Source organism: Callorhinus ursinus, unplaced genomic scaffold (assembly GCF_003265705.2).
Source record: "Callorhinus ursinus isolate GAN/ISIS: 27379988/994484 unplaced genomic scaffold, GSC_fseal_2.0 scaffold12, whole genome shotgun sequence".
NCBI lineage: Eukaryota > Metazoa > Chordata > Mammalia > Carnivora > Otariidae > Callorhinus > Callorhinus ursinus.
In genome coordinates this window covers 7,027,620-7,053,282 of record NW_027397074.1, presented here as the reverse complement: position 1 = coordinate 7,053,282, position 25,663 = coordinate 7,027,620, and the positions used below count along the sequence as shown (strand labels likewise).

The 25,663-nt window shown below is 35.5% G+C and overlaps 1 protein-coding gene across 1 annotated transcript in view; it reads left to right on the top strand.

Annotated features, from left to right (window-relative positions):
* Positions 1–25,663, top strand: part of MAGI2 (membrane associated guanylate kinase, WW and PDZ domain containing 2) — a 1,285,084-nt gene that overhangs the window by 862,658 nt on the left and 396,763 nt on the right. The window contains exon 6 of the mRNA XM_073899397.1: positions 7,414–7,493. Coding sequence (XP_073755498.1) covers positions 7,414–7,493 — 80 coding nt within the window. The remainder of the gene's footprint in view (positions 1–7,413; positions 7,494–25,663) is intronic.

Below are 25,663 nucleotides of genomic sequence, written 5' to 3'. Positions count from 1 at the left end.
AAAAAGTAAATATCTGAGAAAGCATTTTTAAACAATGGAATTTTAAATTGTGCGTGAATGCTCCCTTCTAAACATCCTTTAAAGCATTAATAATGTCTTCTGTTTAGCAGTTTTCGTAAGACTTTCAAGTGCACAATATTGTTTAAAACCAGTAGTTTCCTTAATTCATAACATTATCCTCATTAATAATGTCTTTTAAAATAAACAGCTTATTAACTGTAAAATCAAATTGGTAATAAAGTTATGACACATTGAGCGCCTACTTTGTTCAGGTTGTGTTCATGTTACCTGAACGATAATACCTAATATATTAAGCATTTACACTGTTCTCATTTACTTCTCACTTTAGGAAGCTGAGGCTTGTAGAGGTAATTAACCTGTCCATGATCATATAACCAAGAATTCACAAAGCCAGGGTGCTTTGACTCCATTTACTCAACACATCTTTACAGGGCACATATCATGTGCTAGGCACCATTTTTAACCCTGGAAATACAGTTTTCAGCAAAACTGACAAGATTCATACTTTAATGGGACACAGCCTTTCTCCAGAGTCCTTGCTCTCGATCATTTTGCTATGGTGCCTACATTACACATATTATATCATAACCACCTTGTGAGCATTTGATATACCCGATTTAATAGATGAGATCCTAAAGCACTCTTGGACAAATTAACATTCTTAAGGTCTCATAGTACCATCATCTTGCAAAGCCATTGCCATTATCCCATACTACCTCCACGGCATCAACAAACATTGGCTGAAATAAAAGTAAACTTTCATATTACAAATAGTATTTGTTTATAAGTTTCTCAGCCAGAAAGTCACTATTCCAAAGGCTAAATGTTCCATAAAGCAGAGCTGCCCTAGGGCTAATCTGCATTGACATGCTTTGGGAATCCCATTTAATTCCTTCTTCTTTTGGGAGTCAGTTTAGTTAGTGACATAAAAGAGACTGCCATTGCTTTGGCAAAAAACAAAACGACAATAAGAACCTATTTGTTTGCTACCATCTTCCTGAATGGTAGTGAATGTTATGTCATCTTAAATAATAGATTTTTAAAAGCAGTCTTTTGAAACTGAAAATCACATCTGTGAAAAATGTCATGACTGTACATGGTTTCCTAAATCATTGTCCGGGCTGATTTTGCTTTTAAATTCTCAGGAAGACACACTTATAATTTGTTTCCTCTTGTGTTGCCATTTCTGTATTCCCTTAAGTTTTAAGTAAATCACTAATTACCATTTCAAAAATTTTTAAACTTTTATTTATTAAAGGGTAGACAAAAAACTTGGGAAATTTGTCGGAAAGAAAAGTAAAATCAGTTGTTTGATATGAAGCACTTCCAGATTTCTTATTTCTAAGCTCAGCATATCCCCACCAGTCACAAAAATGTGGTCTGTGTTTACTCTCTGTAATTTGTATTACAAAATATATTGAATTTTTTTCATAATCTTTTTTTCTTCTGCCTACACAAGACTCCAGTGCCATCCCCAGACAGAAAGTAATATGTTTTAGACAAAACAGTATGCGACTCACACTCATGATATCCCAAACACTATTTATAATAAAACCTCTCTTAAAAATGGTTTCTAAACATATGAAAGATAATATGATGGCAAACTCACATAATTCACAAGGTTAATAAAATTTGGGGGAATACTGTTTAGGAAACGACCACTATAGAGGTCATTGACAATAACTTTTTATGTAGATTACCAATGTATAAATTGAAAAAAATAGTAAAACTGTGGAAGAATGGAGTCTTGAATGAAAAAGTTCCCACTGTTCATCATCAATTAGATCTATCCAGTCATTGCCTTTAATCTTCTTTTTGGAAAGATGATATAAAAGGGAGAGAAAGTCTTCTGGAAAATGATGTAACCATCCTGAGGATTTTATTGACTATAATATAAAATGTATGTCATATAAAATATATATAATATAAAATGTCAACTTATATACTTTTAAGAACTAACGTTTAGGGGCACCTGACTGGCTCGGTCGGTAGAGCATGAGATTCTTGATCATGAGTTCGAGCCCCACGTTTGGTGCAGAGATTACTTTTAAAAAAGAGAGAGAGAGAGAGAGAGAACTAACATTTATTTTTTAAATTATGTAAAATGTAGTCAATAATCTTTGATTATTGTCTCTGAATCTATATTACAACTACTATTGAAACTTTAACACCCAAACACATATTGAATTGTCCAATAGACTCTAAAATATTTACCTGGACCTTACTTACCTTGTTCAAAAGATTATGCTTCTTGCCGTCAAACATCATTGACTTTAATCTCTGATTATTCTTCTGATGTAGTATTTCCCAGATGAAAATACATTTTACTGTCAGTTAAAGACTAAGATTAAGAATTGGCTTTGTAGGAGGACTTTTTAAATTCAATGTGTTTGTTATTGTTTTAAGTCTGTTACTATTTTTAGAGAAAATGCAGCAAGGGAATATGTTTGATAATAAAAGTTTCTTATTCCACTAATAGAATTTCAGTTGATGAAACATCACCTAGTGTTTGTGCAATACTGAAAGCATTATTTTGATCTAGGTGGCAATATAAAAGTAGGGGAGGAGAGAGGAAAAGGAAACAGAAAGAAGATATGGATGAAAGGAGGACATGTCTTAAAATTAGGCTTGAATTGGACCACCTTAAGGGGTTTATATCCTGACTGGGAAAACAGAGAGTGATGGAAAAATGGAATGGCAGATACACTGTGGCATGATCTCTATGAAAATCCTCCACCTGTGGGGCACCTGGGTGACTCAAGTCAGTTGGCTCTTGGATTCAGCTCAGGTCATGATCTCGGGGTCCTGGAATCGAGCCCCGCGTCAGGGCCCCCACTCAGCTGGGTGTCAGCCTGAAGAATTCTGTCTCTCCTTCTCCCTCTGCCCCTCTCCCCAGTTTGCAATCTCTCTCTAAAATAAATTAATTAAAAGAAAAAGGAAAATGCCTCCCCCCCCGTTTGATAGCAGTTTTATTAACATAATTCTTCAGTATAGCTTCTAAGACCTAATATTCATATGTAGATTCTGTAAATCAGGAATTTTAAGACTTTATTTAGGAAAAATATTCAGGTTGATTTCTAGGGTATTGAGAACACTTTGATAGTTACCTACTTGTGTTCTAGGGACAGATGAGCTTACGGCCCCCCTACTACGCGGCCCCCTGGAAAAACATGCAGATCCGAAGGGAGAACATTTGATTCAAAAGTGATCTGAAGGGAAAATTCAAGTTTATAAGGACAAAAGTGTTTCCAGTGATGCTATCCGTGCCATCTCAATCACAATGTTCTCTCTTTCATCTCTGTGCACCTGCAATTTGATATAATGCCTACTAAGTACAAGGCACTCAACACAAAGGAATTTAAGGTTGGGAATTACTATCTTCAAACAGGAGATAAATGTCTCTATTTCCAAACTATTGGCAAAGGCTCTGAGGAAAAGATCTTTGATGATTCTCCGAGGGAGTGAAATAAAGCAGCTCAGTATAAAAAGCAAAGTGTGAGGTTAGTATGCCCCCGGTTTCAGAGCATAAGAAACTTGGACTTGGGAATCAGATATATCTGGGCTGAATGTCAGTTCTTTCCCCTTCACACACTGGCTGTGTAATCTTGGGCAAGTTACTCACCTTCTCTGAAACTGTTTCTCTATCTGTAAGGTGGAATCAAAAGTCTGTAGCCACAGAAGCTCATTAGCATTAAATGAGGTGATGTGTATGGAAGTTCTAGTTCAGTCCCTGACAAAGTAGACAATCAGGAAATGTTAAGAGATAATGACAATAACTTTGCCATGGTGTACAATAAGGCCGGCAGCTTTTCCTGTCGAAGTGAAGCATTTTCTGTGTGAAAAGAATGTTTCCCCAGGAAGATAAGATGTTATGATTTAACCCGCAGCTTTTGTCAGTTTGGCAAAGGTTAAACTTACAAAAAAAAAAAAAAAAAAAACACAGAAATTTCTAATTCATTATAAGTCAGCCTATCACGTCTTCAAAGCCATTCTGTTATGAATTTAAACTAGTATTGCAGAGTTAAATGAAATTTCACTTCTGCCTTGTTCTGCTCCTCCAGATAGATTCATTATATAGTTTAACATCAGGGAAGAGTTTGGATAAACCATTTTTTAAGGTTTTTATCCAGATTTTTAAGTCTGACATTGATTGAACTTGAATAGCTACTGACTTTACTCCACTTGATCTCTCACTTTTCATGATCATCACATTAACTTTATCCATAAAAATACAGTAGTAGACTATTATGATTCAACATTCCTAGAAAATAATTGTTCCATTCCCCAGCTGGGGGAGGGGGGGCGGAAATTTCTTGGCAAATGCAGCATATATGTGTGTATGTGTCTCTGTTTAAGAAGCTAGTATCAGAATATAAGAGCATATAGCATTAGCCTCTTATTTTCCTGTCATTGGTGCACCACACAATTTGGTTAGATACAGAAAACTGATGTCTTGTTTAAATCTACTTTAGCAGTCGAAGTGAAAGGAAATCACATCCTCAAACTTGAGGAAAAGTGCTATGTAGATTGTGAAAAATCCCTCAATGATCCCATTTCGTACACAGTCTCCTGTCCAATGTTTAATCCCATCTTCAGAGGTAATTGTCGGGGTTAAAAATAAGAGATTTGAGGAAAGTGGAAAAGCCACTTGGTCTGTTGTCCCCCAAATGCATTAAAAATATCCCCTCCATAAGGTATCCTGAAGAAGTATCCAAATTATAGGGCTGGGGAGAGCCACTATTGAAAAATACTGCACTGTATCTTCATGTGGTGTTTAAGACTAACTACTACCCACATTTTTTTCAGAATCATTTCAGAGAATCAGCTAAAAATGCTGTTAACTATAAGAGACTCCATCTGCCAAAGTGTATTAAAGTGACATACCATTAATGCTAGTTCAACCTAAAAAAAAAAAAAAAAAATCCTGTAATGAAATGCTTTGTATAAACATAGGAAAGCTAGGAAACTCACAGTTCTCTACAAAATTTGCCAGTATTTGAGACCAGTGATGGTGTGATATAGAAATGGTAATTTGATTCCCTGTAATGGCTTAGTAATGGCCCCTTACTACTTATCCATATATGTGTTTGCTTTTGTGAAAATGTCTCACAGACCTAGAAATAAATGACCTTTCGCCAAAATGAAGGAAGGATTTTGAAGAAGCAAGTGTGCTTAAAAAGAAGGGAAATGTATTTTCCTTGCCCACTTCCCAACATTTCTCCCTAACAAATAAAAACATAGAGTTGAACACACCTTACACACAAATGCACTCACGGGCATGCACACGCGTGCGCACGTACACACACACATTTAGTACTGAAGGCATGTCTATAAAAAACATTTTTAAAAGTGAATTTGTGTTTTTCAAAGTGGGAGCAGCAAACACTGAACCCAGTCCACTAACATATTTGGGGTAGTCCTAATCTCCTTCCATGGGTGTCTTTAGTTCAGAGGAAAAGATTAGATGATATTGACATGAGTACAAACGAGGACCCGAATGAGATGAAAGTGTCTGCAATACTTTACTGACTTCTGAAACTCGATAATAAAGCCCCGTCAGGATTTTCAGAGGTCAAATTGGGAGAAAATAAAAGCTAGCGTACTCTCCTGATGATTTATAATTTGACCAAATTCACTGCCTTTATCTGATCAAATTATGAGAGCCCCACTTAGAGGCATCAATCATTGTGGAGTTCCTATGTGAAGAACGCAATGGAGAGTATTTTCTCTTAACCACACGTGAAAGTTAGAAATAAGAGGGAATCTTCTTTGGGAGCAGAGACTTTATGACCCGGGGATCTTAATGTCTCCGTTTTTAAATCAGAAATGGCTCTACACATAGACAGGATCATCGTCCAGAAAGCACTAGGTGCTTTAACACCTTGGACTTGCTTCCCCACTGCCCGGCTTGTCTCCATCTTTCCTCCTTCCTGCCTTGAAATTTTCTTCTTTAGATAGGCACCTGGTCTCTATAAGTTTGCTATTAAATATGCTGCCTGGGAGAATTTTCTGACCTTTGCTTTAAGTGGAGATTCGTTCATCGGGTTATCCAGCTGACGCTTGTGTCTCTGATACAATAAGTTGTTTATTTCATAGTTAAATTTCAAAGTTAAATTTCATAGTTAATTCATATTTCATAGTTAAATTTCAAAGAAGAAAGAGAAGATATATGTGAAATTGTTATCATTTGACTTTCATCGTTATCACTGGACTTTCTTACAGTTCAACTATCCCTATTATCTGGCTTTACTTTATATTTCTATACTATTTTCTACTGTTCCCTTTCATGTTCCATTGATTGGCCTTTTGACTCTTCCCTGTATGAGCCTCACACTTTTCCACACCTGTGACTTTGTTCATGCTTTTTCTGAAGCCCTCACAAATGTCGCATCCTTGATAATTTGTCCATTGGTAGATGAGATCACTTGAGACAGCTGTACACAGCAAAGACTTTAGTTCCAAAGAGCTTTTGAGTGGTTCTCGAATTATAATGTGCATAAAAATCACCTGGAGTGCTTGCCAATCAATGATGGAGATTTTGTGGCTCAACCTCAAAGATTCTGATTTAGTCGTTCTGTGAAATCCCAGAATGTGCACCGTTAATCACCAGGTGACTCCAACTCCAATGCAGGTGATTCTAGGGCCTCTTTAAGCAACACTGTTCTAAAAACATCTCTCCTCTGTTTTTAAAATTTCTGACAAAAGGCTTCCCAGAAAACATTTTTTTTTCAAAGCACAAATGTCATCAAAATTGTTATTAGGTCCCAGAAATTCCATTCTAGGAACATTCGAATACAGGCATTTTTACCCTCTGCCTTCCTAGCCGGATTGAAAGTATTTAGTTGGAACACAGCTAAATATGGGTTAATGACATTGCTATTAATCACTTTTTGAGAAAATGTAGGCATCCCGAGAACATGCTGTAATTTTCATCACTTTTATACTGCCGCTGCCAGCTCTGGAGTTAAAGAGTAACAAAACAACTATTTATGAAAAGGGCAGGTTTAAGATGAAAATAATTATTTTGCAAAAGTGAAGAAACAGTATCAGAGCCTGCGAACTGTGCTCTTCCAACTGGAGAATCCTGTGTTTGTAATAAATTCCTTTTGCTCTGGATGAGTTCTGCATTTTCAATGAGGTTAACTTGGCAACATTCTAGTTGATTTTAATAAAAATAGCTGCTTTGAGGACAGGGAGCTGAGGTTGCCAAATTTACAGCTGCCTTGCACAATTACTCTTACACCACCTTCAGGGTTACTTAGAACCAGTAAGCAAATTAAGTGTATCGATTGCAATTTTGTTGGACTAACAACCCCCCTCCTTTTTTTTTTAAGGAATAAACTTGATTCCTTTCAGTATGTGTCTGTTCAGAGTGATCTCTTTTCTTTTCAGCCATAACACAAAGACAACATCATGGCTGGATCCACGACTTGCGAAAAAGGCTAAACCTCCAGAAGAGTGTAAAGAGAATGGTAGGTCATTAAGTTTCTATGATGTTTCTGCATTGCGCTGTGAGCATGTTTGTGTTTCTGAAAGGAGGGTCTCACCTCAGGAAGCAGTCATGTGGTTGAGACAGTTTGAAAGATGTAATATTTAATGCTTAGCTAGGAGAGAGAATTAACACAGCTTTTCTGCAGTGCCATGTGGTTTTCCTTTCTCTCTCTGAGGAGACGGTCCCGGATATCACATCTCTGTCATCTCTGTTGGTCCTCTGTGACTCCTGGCCTGACTTCCCACCACCTTCTAAGGACTTTTTGTTTGCAATGTGTCTCTCTGAGGACTCTGATCCTTTCACTGGAATCGAACGTGATGTATAGAGAAACACTATTGTGGAACTATAGATAATAGTGATTTTTGTGTTTAAAGGCATGGCATTCTGCTAGTTATTAAGGAATCCGTGGTATAAAGGTCTATACATAGGGCTACTTTCCTTTAATCAACTATTTGAATTAAATAACCAATTGCATGAATATCCTGGGTTATCCATAGTATTTTCTGGTTTCCAATGTAATGATATTAACTTGCTTAGAAATCGACTGTTTTCATGTATGGGAAGAATGTTTTTGAGAAGTTTTGAGGGTTAGATGAGTATAAACCTTGCTTTGAAATTAGTAATTATATGAATGAAGTCTGTTAAGAGATGACACTTGTAATTTTTAAAGATACCGAGTTTAATGTGAAAAGCGCAGTTAAAATTTAGCTAAAATGTTAAATAGCATACTCTCCTTGTGATTTATTATTTGACCACAGTCCAGCCTTTATCTCCTCAAGCTTCTAGAGTCCTGTTCACAGGCATCTATCATTGAGAAGCTCTTAAAGGTGGAGAAAGTGATGAGGAGAGTTTCAACTTTTAAAAAAGCTTTTGAAACGCCAACTTTTTAAAACGTCTCTAATTCTGAAAGTCCTTTGATTTTAGCAATAGTTCTGGCTTTCCCGGATAATATTTTGATAAGGTTGTTCGTTTCCATAAGATAACTGTTCACAAGCTAGTTATACACTGGGTTAAATTAAAAATTATTGGGTACCATTTATATGTACATATTGGAATGTGTAAATATCCAGTTTTTAATCACTGTCTATATTAAATTTTATATTCATAGCTGTATCTGTATGCCTTCTGTATAATAGCATGACTGCATGTGGTTGATCCCATAAAATTATTATGTGACCTGGACTTTTGAGCACCATTAGGTTATATATTTCATTGACACCAATAAGACGTGTGCTGCAGATTGTAATCTATTATAAATTAAAGTGGCCTGATCCGCTATGTATGGAAGTTACAATTTACTTTTGCCACAGATGTAAAACCTTAGTATATCCTAATTAAAATGAAGTTAACAATTTGCAGTGCTATGACATATTGAACTTCTCAGCTGTCTTATTCTTTTCATTAGAAAAAGCTATTAAAATCAAATTTTAAAATTCTGGGAGAGAGGTAGGCAAAAGACATTGCATAATCTTAATATTCCAGTGTTATCAGTTTTACCCACATCTGCACTTGTCTGTCTTCTCAGGATATTAGGTACCTAAAATATGATGCCATTGTCTGCGAAGCACATGTCATTGAAAAAAACAAGCCCTAGAATACAGTCTTGTAGTTCAGAATGATTTCTAACCAGTCAATTACTATTTGTCTTCATTTTCTACAAAATAAATAACTCCTAGATTTTACTCCATATATTATTGGAATGGTTTACAATGGAAAATAACATCTAGTTAGTTAGAATACTGTTATTCCAGACATATATTTTGAGTTTTCTTGCCAAGAAAATTGCTTTCAGGTAATACTCTTACTTCTGTTTTATTTTTCTTTAAAATGTAGGTTAAAATTACATGTGTAATCATTGGATGTTAATGGATTGCTGTTGAGCCCTCCAATTAAGTCAGGCTTCTTTATACATTCTGCTCAGGCCAAACAAAGTAGAGTAATTTTCTGAATGCTAGAATGTGTGTAAAATGTATATAAAAAACTATAGAGGCTCAAGATGATAAGATCTTTCTCCCGAAAACATTTATCCTCTTTATGCCAGGGAGATAGAATGGAGGCTAATTCTTTAATCCAATCTGGAGTTGAGCCAATAGGTGGTTGGGTTGAGTTTTGGTAAGACCCAATTTATCTCTGGTTTGTTTCTGTTACAGGATGTTTGCTGAGGGTTTTCAACTAACAGCCCATTTGTAGGTCAGCAAGCATCTTCTATAATAGGTCAGGTCACATATATTTTAGGTTTTTTGGGTCATCCAGTCTCTTTGTAACTCCTCACTATGCAAAAGCAGGCAGAATCAATATATAACTAAAGGGCATGGACGTATTTTGATAAAGCTTTAAGAACAGAGAATTTGAGTTTCATATACTTTCGGAAATTGAATATCAAAATACTACTCTTTTGATTTTTTTTTTTTGCAACCATTTAAAAGTATATAAATTGTTCTTCATTTCTGGACCATACAGAAAATAGAGGCAGGCTGGATTTGGTCCACAGGACAAACCCAGGCCCAGTGTGTTCATGTGGAGCCTTCCTCTTGGCAGGTCTTGAATGCCAATATTTTAAAAATATTTTTTCTTCTTAGTATTGCAAGACTGACAAATCTCTGGTGCATTTCAGGGGTTTTAGCTTAGCTTTTTGCCTCTAGACTTTGCAGCTTCTGAATCTGACAAATGTCATCATGGGATAATGGGTTGTGTGTTTAAGATCTCTCAAGTCTATATTTTGTCACTCCAGTCCCTCAAGACTCCTCAACTTTCGCTGGCTCCAGCAGTGGCCTTCTACCTAGGCCAAGTCTGGGTTTTTCCCACAGCCCACAATCAATAAAATCAGTTGCAACTTCTTCCCTCACCTCTCCAGGGTTTTCCTTCTCTTTGGAATCCTAGACCTGTGGTTTCAGGGGTGCTCTGATCCCTTTAAGCTGCTCATTTTTTACATTTTGTATAGATTTTCTGTGTGTTCTCATAGCTTATCAGCTTCTCATTCCATCCTACCTGGAAGCAAAAGTTTTATGCAGTACTTTTAAAAAACATTTTAGACTTTATTGGGTTGCATACCATGAATTCTTGATTATTATCATAATTAATATCTTAATCTCTTAAAATGGAATTCCATGATGTTGTGTATGTGTGCATACTATTATGACTGTACATAGGTACATGTGGATGTGGATGCAGATATGGATACATGTTGTAAATGTGGGCGTTTGGAGTTCTGTTAACATTGGTAGGAAAAGTTAATTCCTCGGTCAACTATAAAAAGAAGAAGCTGAGTGAAAGAGAGATGGAAGGGAGGTATCAACTGATTTAAATTATTATTGGGTTAGAGAAAAAACTAGCAAAGGTTTTCTTATTGTTATCCAGGGGGACATGGGAACACAGAAGGCTCCATACAAATACATATTAAACAACCATCTATTGACACCAAAGCAACCATTTTGATTTCTTACCTGAAGGATAATACTGCTACTAAACATAAAAGCATACTTCCTTCTCTCACAATGCAGTTGAAAATACTGAAGTTACTCCATTCTGTGCATTTGTCATTGCTCTGCATTTTAGAGTTTTAGCACCAGTCTACATCACAGAAAAAAGTCTCCACCTACTACTGGAATCTAATATTAGTATTTGGGGGAGTGCCATTTAGCAAGCCAAGATAGTCTTTTACAAAATGCCACAGAAATCGCATTTAACTATTAAACGGTTTGGATGCAAGATCCGTGAACTGTGTATAAAACATCCTCATATTTGTCCTTGGCCCTCAGAATCAATACCACGGTGTTTCTCCTTAGACATTTCTAATCACAAACATCCCAGGGGTGACACATCCCCTAAGAATCACTGAGCTAGGGTTAACATCAAAAGTGATTCTCAGGGGCGCCTGGGTGGCTCAGTTGTTAAGTGTCTGTCTTCCACTCCAGTCATGATCCCAGAGTCCTGGGATCGAGCTCCACATCGGGCTCCCTGTTCTGTGGGAGGCCCGCTTCTCCCTCTCCCGCTCCCCCTGCTTGTGTTCCTTCTCTTGCTCTCTCCCTCTCTGTCAAATAAATAAATAAATAAATAAAATCTTTAAAAAAAAAAAAGAAAGTAAATCTCAGGTCATGATCTCATGAGTCATTAGATGGAGCCCCACGTGGGGCTCTGTGCTCAGCGAGGGAGGAGTCTGCTTGAGATTTTCTCCCTCTACCCACTCACTCACACTCTCTCTCTCACATAAATAAGTCTTTTTAAGAAATGATTCAAGCCTTGTAGGACCATTCTTTTCTTAAAGTTGAAATGTAATTAAACTATCACATTCAGGAGAGGAAATTGTGTGAAATTTGGAGTCGTGGAAAGCCCTAATCCAAACACAAATCTGTGGGTTCTTGGCTAGGTGCTTAATTTCTGAGAGCCTAGGTTTTCTTACCTGTAAAATGGGAAGCATATCTGTTTCATGCAGATTTAGTTTCAAATATAAGAGGGACAGTGCTTGAGGCACCACAGGCTCTCAATAATTGCTCCTTTCTTTTCCTTCCTGTGTGTTCTGAGCCAACAAATTAGCCTCATAGAAGACAAAGGGAAGAATTCAGAATAGTTGGCCTACCTTAAGGGACTTGAATTATTCTAGAGTGTCCTGGAGTGATGGAAATGAACAAACCCATTTAGGCTAAAATTATCCGCCTACCTAATTCCAACCTAATATTGACATATTGGAGGTTGTCCACCTCCATTTTGTTACAGTGACTCTAAATTCTCACAAAGTTGTAATCACAGCTGTGCGAACTAGGTGGATTCATTTCTATAGTCTATGTCTTTGAGTTATAAGGGAGTTTTCTCATGTTACTGTAAAAAAAAAATGACATAATCTTAACCTATTTACCTACATTAGAACTGCATTTCCATTGACATTTAAAGTTTTGAACTATTACTTTATCTTTAAAAAAAAAAGGTGTCCAAAATGCACATGAAGACAGCATAAGCTATGTTTTGTATTAAGTGGATTTTTTTTTTCAAGAGGAGGAGGTTTGCCTTTTTAAAATAATAGAAAACATTAATTAGTTTTAGGTCATTTCTTTTTTTTTAATTCCTTTTCAAGTTTTTATTTAAGTTCCAGTTAGTTAATATACAGTGTAATATTAGTGTCAGCTGTACAATATGGTGATTCATCACTCACCTACAACACGCAGTGCTCATTACAAGTGACTTCCTTAATCCCCATCACCCATTTAACCCAGTCCCACCTCCCGTCCAGCAACCCTCAGTTTGTTCTCTATAGTTGGGAGTCTGTTTTCTGGTTTGTCACTCTCTCTTTTTTTTTTACCCCCCTGTTCATTTGTTTTGTTTCTTAAATTCCACATATTAGTAAAATCATACACTATTTGTCTTTCTCTGACTGACTTATTTCACTTAGTATTATACTCTCTAGCTCCATCCATGTTGTTGCAAATGACAAGATTTCATTCTTTTTTATGGCTGATATATTCCATTTTATGTATATATACATTCACCAGTCACTGGACATTTGGACTCTTTCTATAATTTGGCTATTGTTAATAATGCTGCTATAAACATCGGGGCATGTCCCTTTCAATCAGTATTTTTGTATTCTTTGGGTAAATACCTAGTAGTGCAATTGCTGGATCATAGTGTAGCTCTACTTTTAACTTTCTGAGGAACCTCCAAGCTGTTTTCCACAGTGTCTACACCCCAGTTTACATTCCCACCAATAAATATAACCAAATTAATTTCACCTTTGAATATTTGTTTTCCTAATCTAATAAACCTGCTAAGATTGTTTGTAAAGCACCTTGAAAATTTTCCACTAGGAAGAATTCAGTAAAACAGACTCTGGGGGCACCGGGGTGGCTTAGTCGGTCAAGTGTCTGCCTTCGGCTCTGGTCAAAGACCCCCAATGTTAACATCTTACATAAATATAATACTATAGAAAAACCAGGAAATTGACATTGGAATTTATTTCACCAGTTATACAAGTACTGATGTGTGTGTGTGTATGTGTGTGTGTGTGTGTGTGTGTGTGTATTTTCATGCAATTATATCACATATGTAGTTACATGTGACCATGGCCACAATCAAGAGGGTTTCCCTTTCTCTGCATCCTCGCCAACATCTGTTGTTTCCTGTGTTGTTAAATTTAGCCATTCTGACAGGTATGAGGAGGTATCTCATTGTAGTTTTGATTTGTATTTCCCTAATGATGAGTGATGTTGAGCATCTTTTCATGTGTCTGTTAGCCATCTGTATGTAGTTTTAGGTCATTTCTTAAGTGAATTTCTTAACTGCCACACAGATTAGGAAATGCATACTTTTATTTTCATAGTTCACATTCTGTTCCTAGAGTGAGTAGTTTATTTCTTTTTAGAATAGGGGCTTTGGCCTGTTGTCTCATTAAATTTGTATTGATAATTAGGGATCCTAATTTCTCAAGAATAAATATGGCCAAATTAATTACACATTTGAATAGTTGTTTTCCTAATTTAATAAACCTGCTAGGATTGTTTGTAAAGCACCTTGACATTTTTCCACTAGGAAGAATTCAGTAAAACAGACTCTAGGGGCACCTGGGCGGCTTAGTCGGTCACGTGTCTGCCTTCGGCTCTGGTCATGACCTTGGGGTCCTGGAATCAAGTCCCTTGTCCCCTGCTCAGCAGAAAGTCTGCTTCTCCCTCTCCATCTGCCCCTTCCCCTCCACTCATGAGCTCACATGCTCTCTCTCTCTCTCAAATAAATGAATAAAATCTTAAAAAAACTCTAAAGATACTATTGAAGTACTAAAACTTTAAAATTGAAAAGTCATCCGTATATTGAACTCCTATCTTTAAATACTATGAACAAACTAATTTGGATGCTATTTTGTTTCTATGCTGATATTTAGGATGTTTTATTTTAAAAAATTGAGGGGCGCCTGGGTGGCTCAGCTGGTTGAGCGGCTGCCTTCGGCTCAGGTCATGATCCCAGGGTCCTGGGATCGAGTCCCGCATCGGGCTCCCTGCTCAGCAGGGAGCCTGCTTCTCCCTCTCCCTCTGTCTGCCTCTTTGCCTACTTGTTCTCTCTCTCTCTCTGTCAAATAAATAAAATCTTTAAAAAGTAAATAAATAAAAAATAAAAAAAATTAAAAATAAAAAATTGAGGAAATTTAAAATATCTTAATAGAAACTATTCTTATTTTGCTAACTGGTAATTATTCATATTAGTCATGATTTTTTATAGCACTTTGAGGTATGCTTCGTCCAATGATATAGTACCCTTTCCAGTATTTTCAGCTTAGGAGTACTATGAAATACCATCACTTTAGGAATATAAATTTTTTGTGGAGGAAATAATAAAATCAAACCCAAATAAATCATATACAATGGATATTCCACTGCTTTGCCCCAATACCATATTTTGCTGTTTATGGCTGACATCTGTTCTAATTGGTCCCAGTCTACTCTGACTGGTTAGTGTCCAGACCATAAAAATTGTTAAATAGTTTGAATATCATTTTTGCACTAATTATTTATGTATTTGTCTCTTCTACCTGCAGTCTTTATCATGGCTATAAAATAGTACCTATGTAAGGATTTTAAAATTCTGTCCTATTATTCTTGATTGCTGAAGTGTTTTTTTATGTTTAGGAATGAGTTATGTCTTGTCTTCCATGCTCAATGCATACAACTTTGAAGATAATATTGATGTCATCAAATCTGCTTGTTCTGTATAGCAGCAAGATAATTTCCAAATATTTCAAATATGACTTTTCAAAATTTTTTATTTTGAAGTATTTATAAATTCACAGGAAATTACAAAAGGGGGTACAGGGAGGGCCCAAAAACCCCTGAAAAAACCCCAATGTTCACATCTTATGTAAATATAATACTATATAAAAATCAGGAAACGGACATTGGTACAATCCACAGAATTTATTTCACCAGTTATACAAGTACTGGTGTGTGTGTGTGTGTGTGTGTGTGTATTTTCATGCAATTATATCACATATGTAGTTACATGTGACCATGGCCACAATCCAGAGTCATAACTCTTCCATCCCACACAACTCTCTCATGCTACTGCTTTATGTCCATATCCATCCCCTCTCACTGCACAATTCCTAACCCTTAACAACCACCAATCTGTTCTCCATGTCAACTTCTTTGTTATTTCAAAAATATTCTATAAATGGAACTATACAGTATATAAAACTTTTGAGATTGACTTTTTTCACTCAACTTAATTACATTGAAACCCATTCAAGTGTGTGTATCAATAGTTTGCTACTTTTTATGTACCACTGTTTAAGCATTTACCCACTGAAGGACATCGAGGTTGATTCCAGCTTTTAGTTAATATGAAAAAAGCTGCCACAAACATTTGTACACAGGTTTTTACATTAACACAGGTCTCTTATCTGGAATAAAAGCTCAGGAATGTAATTACTAGGTTTTTGGGAAAGTACATTTTTAGTTTTAGAATAAACAGCCAAACTATTTTCCAGAGTGGCTATATTCTTTTATTTCCCACGAGCAATGAACCAGTTTCTCTACATCCTTGCCAATATTTGGTGTTAGGACTTTATATTTTAGTCATTCTGATAGGTGTGTAATGATATTGCATTATAGTTTTAATTTGTATTTCCCTAATGGCTAATGATATTGAACATCTTTTCATGTGATTATTTGTCATCTGTGTATCCTGCTTGGCAGCAAGTCTGATAATACCTTTTGCCCAATTTTTAGATTATTTTTTTAATTTAGTTTTGAGAGTTATGTCTATATTCTGTATATATTAAGTCCCTTTATCAGATATGTTGTTTACAAACATTGTCTCCCAATCTGTAATTTTTATTTTCATCCTCTTAATGGGGTCTTTTTCAGAAAAAATGTTTTTAATTTTGATGAAGTCAAATTTATCAGTTCTATCAATTTATCAAATTTATCAATTTTTCCTTTTGTGAAACATGCTTTCAGTATCAAGTCTAAGAACTCTTCACCCAGCTCTAGATGCCAAAGATTTTCTCATGCTTTTTTCCTAAATTGTATACTTCAACATTCGACCTGTAAGTCTCTGATCTATTTTGAAATAATTTTTGTATAGGGTGTAAGATCTAGGTTGAGGTTTTTAAACTATTATTATTATTATAGCCTATGGACATCCACTTACCCCAGTGCCTTTTGGTGAAAAGGCTATCCTTCCTCCACTAAATTGTGTGTGCAACTTTGCCGTAAATCATTTGGGTTCCATTGATCTATGTGTCTATCTCTGCACCAGAACCATCCTGTCTGGATTACTGTAGCTATATCCTAAGCCTTAATATTTTTTTTAAGATTTTATTTATTTATTTATTTGAGAGAGCAAGAATGAGAGAGAGAGAGCAAGCACATGAGAGGGGGGAGGGTCAGAGGGAGAAGCAGACTCCCCGCTGGGCAGGGAGCCCAATGCGGGACTCGATCCTGGGACTCCAGGATCATGACCTGAGCCGGAGGCAGTTGCTTAACCAACTGAGCCACCGAGGCACCCAACTAAGCCTTAATATTGAGTAGACTGATAGTCCCTACCTTATTTTTAAAAATATATAGAAAGAAACTTTAGTTAATCAGGAAAATATAACAATCGTAAATTCATATGCATCTGATAACATACCTTCAAGTTGTAGATAAAGAAAAAAATTACAAATCTGAAAAGAGAATTTGGAAAATTCATGGAGTGTATTACTTCATATCCCTCTCATTACTAAATATATTAAACAGAAAAGAATAAGAAAGATTTGAATAACAGAAATAGTAGTCTTGATTCAAAAGCCACATATGGATACCACACTTAATTGGAGAATACAATTCTCAAGCACACAAAGTACTTTACAAACATTGAGTAGAGCAAGTCTCAACAAATTTCAAAGTTGACATTCCTATATCACAGAAAAAAAAAGATAACTAAAATACTGTCCATGCTTGGACATATAAAAACACATTTTAACGTGTGTTTTTTTTTTCAAATTTATTGAGATATAATTGATATATTAAATTGTGTAAGTTTAAGATATACAGCATGATCATTTGATACACATAATATATTATGAAATGACTAAAACAATAATCTTAGTTAATATATCCAACAACTCACATAATTACCTTATGTGAGGGATGTGGGGATAAGAACATTTAAGATTTACTCTCTAAGCAACCTTCAAGTATAATTTATAGTACTATTAACTATAATCACCATGCCGTACATTATATCTCCAGAGCTAATTCATCTTATAACTGGAAGTTTGTACCTTTGACCAACATCTCCCCATTTCCTCCATTCCTTAGCCTTCCATTCTACTCTGTTTCTATGAGTTTGTGGGAGAGGGAATTCTAGATTTCATATATGAGATCATACAGTATTTCTCTCTAACTTATGCATAATGCCCTCAGGGTCCATCCATGCTGTCACAAATGGCAGAATTTCCTTCTTATAGTTGAAAAATATGCCATTGTATATGTACATTACATTTTCTTTTTCCATTCATCCATTGATGGACACGTAGATTGTTTCCATTTGTTGGCTATTTTGGATAAAGCTGCAAGGAAGATGGGAGTGCAGAAATCTTGTCCAGTAGTGATTCAGTTTACTTCAGATACATAGCCAAAAGTAGAATTGCTGGATCATATGGTAGTTCTATTTTTAATTTTTTGAGGGGCCTCCATATGTTTTTCATAGTGGCTGTACCAATTTATATCCCTAGCAACAGTAGCCAAAGGTTCTCTTTTTTCTACATCTTTGCCAACACTTGATATCTTGTATATTTTTGGTAGTAGCCATTCTAACAGGTATGAGATGTACATCCTTGTGGTTCAGGTACATTTCCTTATGATTAGTGATGTAGAGCACCCTTTCATGTACCTGTTAGGCATTTGTATGTCATCTTTGGAAAAATGTCTACTCAAATCCTCTGTCCATTTTTTAACTGAATTTTTTTTCTTTTCTTTTTTTACTCTTGAGTTGTATGAATTCCTTATACGTTTTGGATTTTAACTCCTTTTGGGATAAATGGTTTGAAATACTTTTTGCCTATTCTGTAGATTGCCTTTTTAAATTTTTGGTTATTGTTTCTTTTGCTATTTAGAAGCTTTTCAGTTTGGTGTAGTCCCATTTGTTTATATTTTATTTTATTACTTTTGTTTTAGTGTCAAATCCAAAAAATCATTGCCAATATCAATGTCAAGAAGCTTTTTCCTATGTTTTCTTCTAGTGATTTTTGGTTTCAGATCCTACATTTAAGTCTTTAACCCATCTCAAGTTAATTTTTGTGAGTGGTTTGATCTAAGCATTATATTTCATTTTTATGCATATGAATATCCACATGTCTCAACATAACTTATTGAAGAAACTATACGTCCCCCATTAAGGATTCCTAGTCTTCTTGTTAAATGTTAGTTGACTGTAAGTGCATGGGTTTATTTCTGGATGCTTGATTTATCCCATTTGTCTATGTGTCTCTTTTTATGCCAATACCACACCATTTTGATTACTTTAGCTTTGTAATATAGTTTGAAATCAGTAAATATGATGCCTTGACTTTGTTTTTCTCTCTGGATTGCTTTTGCTATTCAGGGTCTTTATGATTTCATATGAATTTTAGGATTGTATTTTTATTATGTGAAAAATGCCATTGAAATTTTCATAGCGATTATATTGAGTCTATAGGTAGCTTTGGGTAGCATGGACATTTTCACAATACTAGCTCTTCTAATACATAAACACAGGGTATGTTTCCATTTATATGTGTCTTCGTCAGTTTTTTCATCAAGTTTTATATTTTCAGCATACAGAACTTGATCTCATTAGATTTATTCTTCAGAATTCCTTTATTTTTGATTCTATCATAAATGGGATTGTTTTCTTTACTTCTTTTTCAGATAATTCATGGTTATTTCTATATCCTGCAACTTTATAGAATTGTTGGTTACTTCTGACAATATTTTGGTATAGTCTTTAGGGTTTTCTATATATAAAACTGTATCATCTGCAAACAGAGACAATTTTACTTCTTTTCTGATTTGAATGCCTTTCATTTATTTTTTTTTTCCTAATTTCTCTGGCTAGGACTTCTATTACTATGTTAAATGAAGTTAAATGAATAAATTCATCATTAAATGAATGGGCACCCTTGTCTTATTCTTGATCTTAGAGGAAAGATATTCAACCTTTCATCATTGAGTAGCTGTGGGCTTGTCAATATTGCTTTTATTATGTTGAGGTACATTTCTTCTATGCCCAAATTGTTGAGACTTTTTATCATGAAAAAATGTTGAATTTTTTCAATTTTTTGTGCATCTATTGAGATGATCATATGATTTTTCTCTTTCATTTCATTAGTATGTTGTGTCATATTTACTGATTTACATACGTTGAACCATTTTTGCATCCCAGTGGTAAATCTCACTTGGTCAGAGGGTATGATTCTTCAATGTGCTGTTAAGTTCAATTTGCTAATATTTGATTGAGAAAGTTTATATCTGTATTTATCAGGGATGTCGTTAATTTTCTTTTCTTGTAATTTTCTTTGTCTGCCTTTGGTATCAGGATAATGCTGCCCTCATAAAATGACTTTGGAAGTATTCCCTCCTTCAAGTTTTTGGAAGAGTTGCAGAAGGATTGGCATTAATTTTTCTTTAAATGTTTGGTAGAATTCACCAGTGAAGCCTTCTGGTCCTGGGCTTTTCTTTGTTAAAAAGTATTTTTTTATGAAAATTACAGTATTTTTATGACTGTTTGTTGAATTATTTCTGGGGCATCTAGAGGGGGAAAAAGCCCATACCATCTTCTCTGGGACCAGTCTAAATACTACCTTTGATACTAAATGATAACAATACTTTAAAGTTTATTTTACCATACACTCTTTCTTTTCCATTTACCAACACTCTGTGAGGTAGGTAGAGATTTTTAACTCCCACTTTTTCAGTTAATGATGCATAAACTGAAATAAAGCATTCCAAAGATTTTAAGGGCCTTGTCCAATAAATGTAAATTTAAAAATGAGGCTGAATCCAGGCCACCCAAGTTTAAAATAGATCTCAATGTTATGTCCATCATGCAACATCACAATGTGTTTTAGCTGGAGACACTAAGCCTTTAAAAATATGTTAAAGAAAACTGGTTTAAAATATTTTTACTTTACAATTTTGTATTTAAAAAAATAAAAGGGAACTTTTTCATACATTCTTAATATTTTCTCTGGGCTATCAAATTTACAAATAGACCAATCCATATAATTTTGTGATTGAATAATTGTCATTTGATTTATGTTCTTAAATTAACAGTGAATTTAGGTCTCTGAAAGACGTTTTTAAGTAAGTATTGATTTATATTTTGTGTTTCTCAATTTAAAAAATGAATAGGCTTTTGTTGGCTTTTATGCCTTCACAATTTCTAAAAATGTTCACTACTCTCCACATACAATGCTGGAACAATTTCTTTAAGAGCTAAATGCGGGTTATCTGTCAATCATACTGTGAGACACAGTGTTATGCGTCCCTCAGTGGTTAGATCTGCTCATCAATGCAGAAAGTAAACAGAAAGGTGAAGCAGTGATCTGAATATTACAGACAAGTTCTTTCAGAAATAGGAGAAACAGATCCAGATCATCAACCCAAAGCCAAGCAATGAACATTAACTGTGGCTTGTAGTTTAGGGAGAGGGGTGGAGGAGGCTTAATTTTAGTTGCTGAGGTGACATGATCTGATTTCCCTCTTGGTACATGTAATTTTAAGGTTTCCTAAATACGATGCATTACAAAACAGTGCTTTCCAAAGCAGATGACTATTTGAAAAGCATTTTTTTTTTTTACTAATTAGGATGAAATATGAGCACTTATGATATAATCCAATGTATGATTGTGGCCTAACCACCAAGCAACTCAAAGTGCCTGGTAAAATACATGTTCAGTGAGATCACTCACATAGCTATAGTTAAGGGCCTATCCACGTTACTATTAAAAACTCATGTCTTCAAGAAATTATATTTCCAAGAGATCAAGATTTTATGTGCTCTTTGTGGAAACACCTTGAATTTAAAATGTCACCTTAGACAAAAAGGGGCAAATACTAGTTGATGCTTTGATACCAAAACTGTATAAGAATGCAGATAGATTTAGAACCATTATTTCCAAGGCACCACTTCAAATCAGCAATACAAAATCAGTAGGAAATTTCATTGACTGTATTTGTTCTTGAACTTCCTACAGTAAGTAATAAATCATGGAAATTATATTATCATCACTTTTTTTGACCCATAAAATTAAACTTGACAATTTCATACTGGTTTCCCAATATTTGCTTTCATTTAAAAAAAAAAAAAGGTCTTATCTCTCTTCTTCCACATTATCTTTTCCACTTATTTTAACATATCTTTTCTCTTTGCCTCCTACTTGTTTGCTTACCCCAAATCTTTTCTTTGAGGTTGTTTTATTCACTTTTCCAGTGCTTTGAGGCTACCAACAATGTGGCCTTTTCCCTTTGATTCTGGTACTCAGTTTTTATATATCATAAGTCATTTTACTCCTTTTAATGTGGATTATCTACCTGCAAACAAAGCAGGTCGATCCATTTGTCCATATGACAAATATTTGGTGTATATCCACTCTGCTTGTAGAATTGAACTATGCCCCTTGAAAAAATGTAAATAAATGCAACCTGTTCTTCAAAAAGCAATATAATTGGAGTTCCTGGGTGGCTCAGTCATTAAGCGGCTGCCTTCCACTCGGGTCGAGATCTCAGGGTCCTGGGATCGAGCCCCACATCAGGCTCCCTGCTTGGCGGGAAGCCTGCTTCTCCCTCTCCCACTCCCCCTGCTTGTGTTCCCTCTCTAGCTGTCTCTCTCTCTGTCAAATAAATAAATAAAATCTTAAAAAAAAGGCAGTGTAATTGACAAGATGATATAGTCAGCGCTCCAAAATAATGAGGAAAGTTTAATAATGGTGTGAGGAATCATCCATCACACAAGAGGAAAATGAAGGACATCTGGCCATGAGCAAGAATGTTCAAAGAAGGCTTGTTTTGAAAGATATGGCATTTGAGCAGAATTTTATTTTATTTTATATATTTTTTACAAGATTTTATTTTTAAGTAATCTCTATACCCGACGTTGGGCTCGAACTGATCTCAACCCCAAGATCAAGAGTCACCTACTCTACTCACTGAGCCAGCCAGGTGCCCCAAGAATTTTAAAGATGATTTAGATTTACAGTCATCCTTAAATGTTGAGCTTCTGCTGAATTATTTCATTGGGTGACCTTCTCTTTCCGGTCTACTCCTTCTCCCTGGGTGTTGCTCCTTTTCTCACCTATATGTTGATGACTCAATTTTTCCTTTCAACCCTGATTAATTCTGCCTGATATTATTAATATGCAGAAATGCTCTATCCATTTCTCTATACTCCATTAGATTTTGTTCCTATTATGTTATTGTTGCTTAGGTAATTTTCAGTAGCTCAGTACTCCACTCCTAGTCCAACCAGCTTTGTATTTGCTATGCTATCTTTTCTTTCAAGTCCTTCTTTAAAAAATATAAAGCTTGTCCTTTCCATTACTAAACACTCTTACATGTGTTCTTTCAGTCTCTAGTCCAATTTTCGTGTATGAAATCCTTTATGCAAGAAAATATTACTTACATTTTTTGAAATGTATTCTTTTAAAATTACCTCTTTCCAAATGGATATCTCCTTTCACTATTCACAGTAATGTACCATCCAGCTATTCTTTCATTCCTTGCTTTTCATATTCAGCATAAATCCAGGGTTTGTGTCTTTATGTTCAAGATTCTACGAGTTCTGTCTCACTCCATTTGGTTTGTTTTTCTTGGGAACACTACCAGCTGTTGTTACTGTTTTCTCTATTCCATTCTGATTACTAGTGCTTTATATTCTAAAATTCAGATTTAAGCATTCTTGGATCTCCTTAAGGCTACAGTTCAAAAAGGTCCAAGTACAACTTGGTATATTGACAGCACATGGATCTAACCCCCAAATATTGAGGGAGCACCTGATAAAATTATGACCCAAGGAAGGGCTAGATGAACATATAATTTGAAGTACCATGAGCATTTTGGACTTCACAGTATATTTTATTTTACAACAACAATAAATTCAGCTTGCAAAAGTTTAAGTGAGTTTTAAATAAGAACATCAAGTTTTCTCCCTTGAATTGAGCTCCCTATGTCTGTGTGTATGCATGTTAAGTTTAATAAATCTTACATACACTATATTTTCTGAAAAAATCTGTTACATGAAAAAACAGTTGTTTTTTCCCCTTTAAATTGAGAAATTACCATTAGCCTCTATGGATGGAAGATTGTATGTCTCCATTATTATCTGTATGGGTTGACATTTCCTCATTTTATTTGTCTAACTTGCCATTCAGATTCCACCAAGAATATTATTTTGTACAAAACTCTGGCCTCATGGAAATGGAAACCTGGTTGAGGCTTACTCAGAACTTACACATTTCACTCTGAATTTTGAATGTATGTTGCCTCTTACTTTGTCTAACAATTGAGGCTTGGGAATCTTCAATAACTGTTTATATTTAATTTCATTAGAATCTTAGTGCCTGAAGCTAGGTCATATTAGCTCTTTTTCCAGCATAATTTCAAAATCATCCTTTGAGTCTGCAACTCAACTTTGTAAGTTTTCTTAAGAGTGTAGCTGAATTATAATCCCGTTTCCCAAACAGATGTACTATGTACAGATTTGTTTTTTTACCATCTTCACACAACTCATAACCAACAATTCACCCTATGCCTGATACCATAAAAGCAAAGGGTGCCACTTATCAGGAGAAAACCCAATTTGCAGGTAAATAAATAGATACATGTGTTAGTTTAATCTTTTCCTCAAATAGGATAGCATTCCTATTGGTTTATTCTCACAGTAATACCAGTGTATGGAATAGTATGTAAGAAAACCTTTTGTACACTGTAAAGCACTAAAGCCCACAAGTTGATGTTGCTGTCATAGTACTATGTGGTATCATCACCATCTGAGCCCCTGTCATCACCAGGGAATAGTCTCCAGCATATACTAGATGGTGATGGAAAACCAACGCACTGAGTTTGAGCAGGTTGCCGCTCTTTCATGGCTACTTTGCCCTTCACGTGTATCTGATCAAAGAGCTCATTTAACATCTGTCCTCACTCCTTTCTTCCCTCTCTTCTCTCCTCCTACTTCTGGGCTCTCCCATTTAATGGCTTCTGACTTAGAGCCTTCTACTTGTGAGTTCATCTGGAGTGAAGAAGGTTGAAGAGGTACTGTGTTTAGATCCCCCAAAAGGAAACCATTGCATCCATAAATGATTGCATAATAAATACAGTGTGTGTGTCTGTGTGCGCATGTCTGTGTGTGTTGTATATCATTGGGCACAGCAAAAAATATGGCATAATAAATACCTCTGGGTTAATTAGGGAGGACTTCTTTTGCAAAATGGAATTTTGTGCTAAGTTTTTATTTTTTTAGAAGATTTTATTTGTTTCTTTGAGAGAGCAAGAGAGAGCGAGCAGGTGGAGGGACAGAGGGAGAAGCAGACTCCCCACTGAGCAGGGAGCCCCGAACAGGGTTCAATCTCAGGAGCCCCAGAATAATGACCTGAGCCGAAGTCAGATGCTTAACCAACTGAACCACCCAGACGCCCCTTAAGATTTTATTTTTAAATAATCTCTACACCCAATGTGGGGCCTGAACCCACAACCCTGAGATCAAGAGTCACATGCTCCATCGACTGAGCCAGCCAGGCACCCCTGTGCTAAGTTTTCAGAAAGACTGAAGAAGTATGCCATGACACAGAGAGGAAAAACAAAACAAACGTGTTATACATGTGGATTGACTTGAGGAGGATTTTGGGTGGGAGAGAACAATTAGGTTTTCCTGACTAAAGCTGGGATTGAAAGCAAGTATAGTCATATGTAAGTATAAAAGTAGATGAGCATAGTGACATAAAAGGCAGAAATGTTATAAAGTGATCTACCTCAGCTGCTTTTGTGTGTACTTTCTGTTTACAAAACATATTTATTTTCTAAAGCATTTATGCAGATGTCAGATTTTATCCTAACCAGCACTCCATGAAATATTAAAAATTAATATTCACATTAAGACACCAACGCCTAGAGAGGACAATGATTTGCCCAAACCAGTTGCTGGTTGACTTGC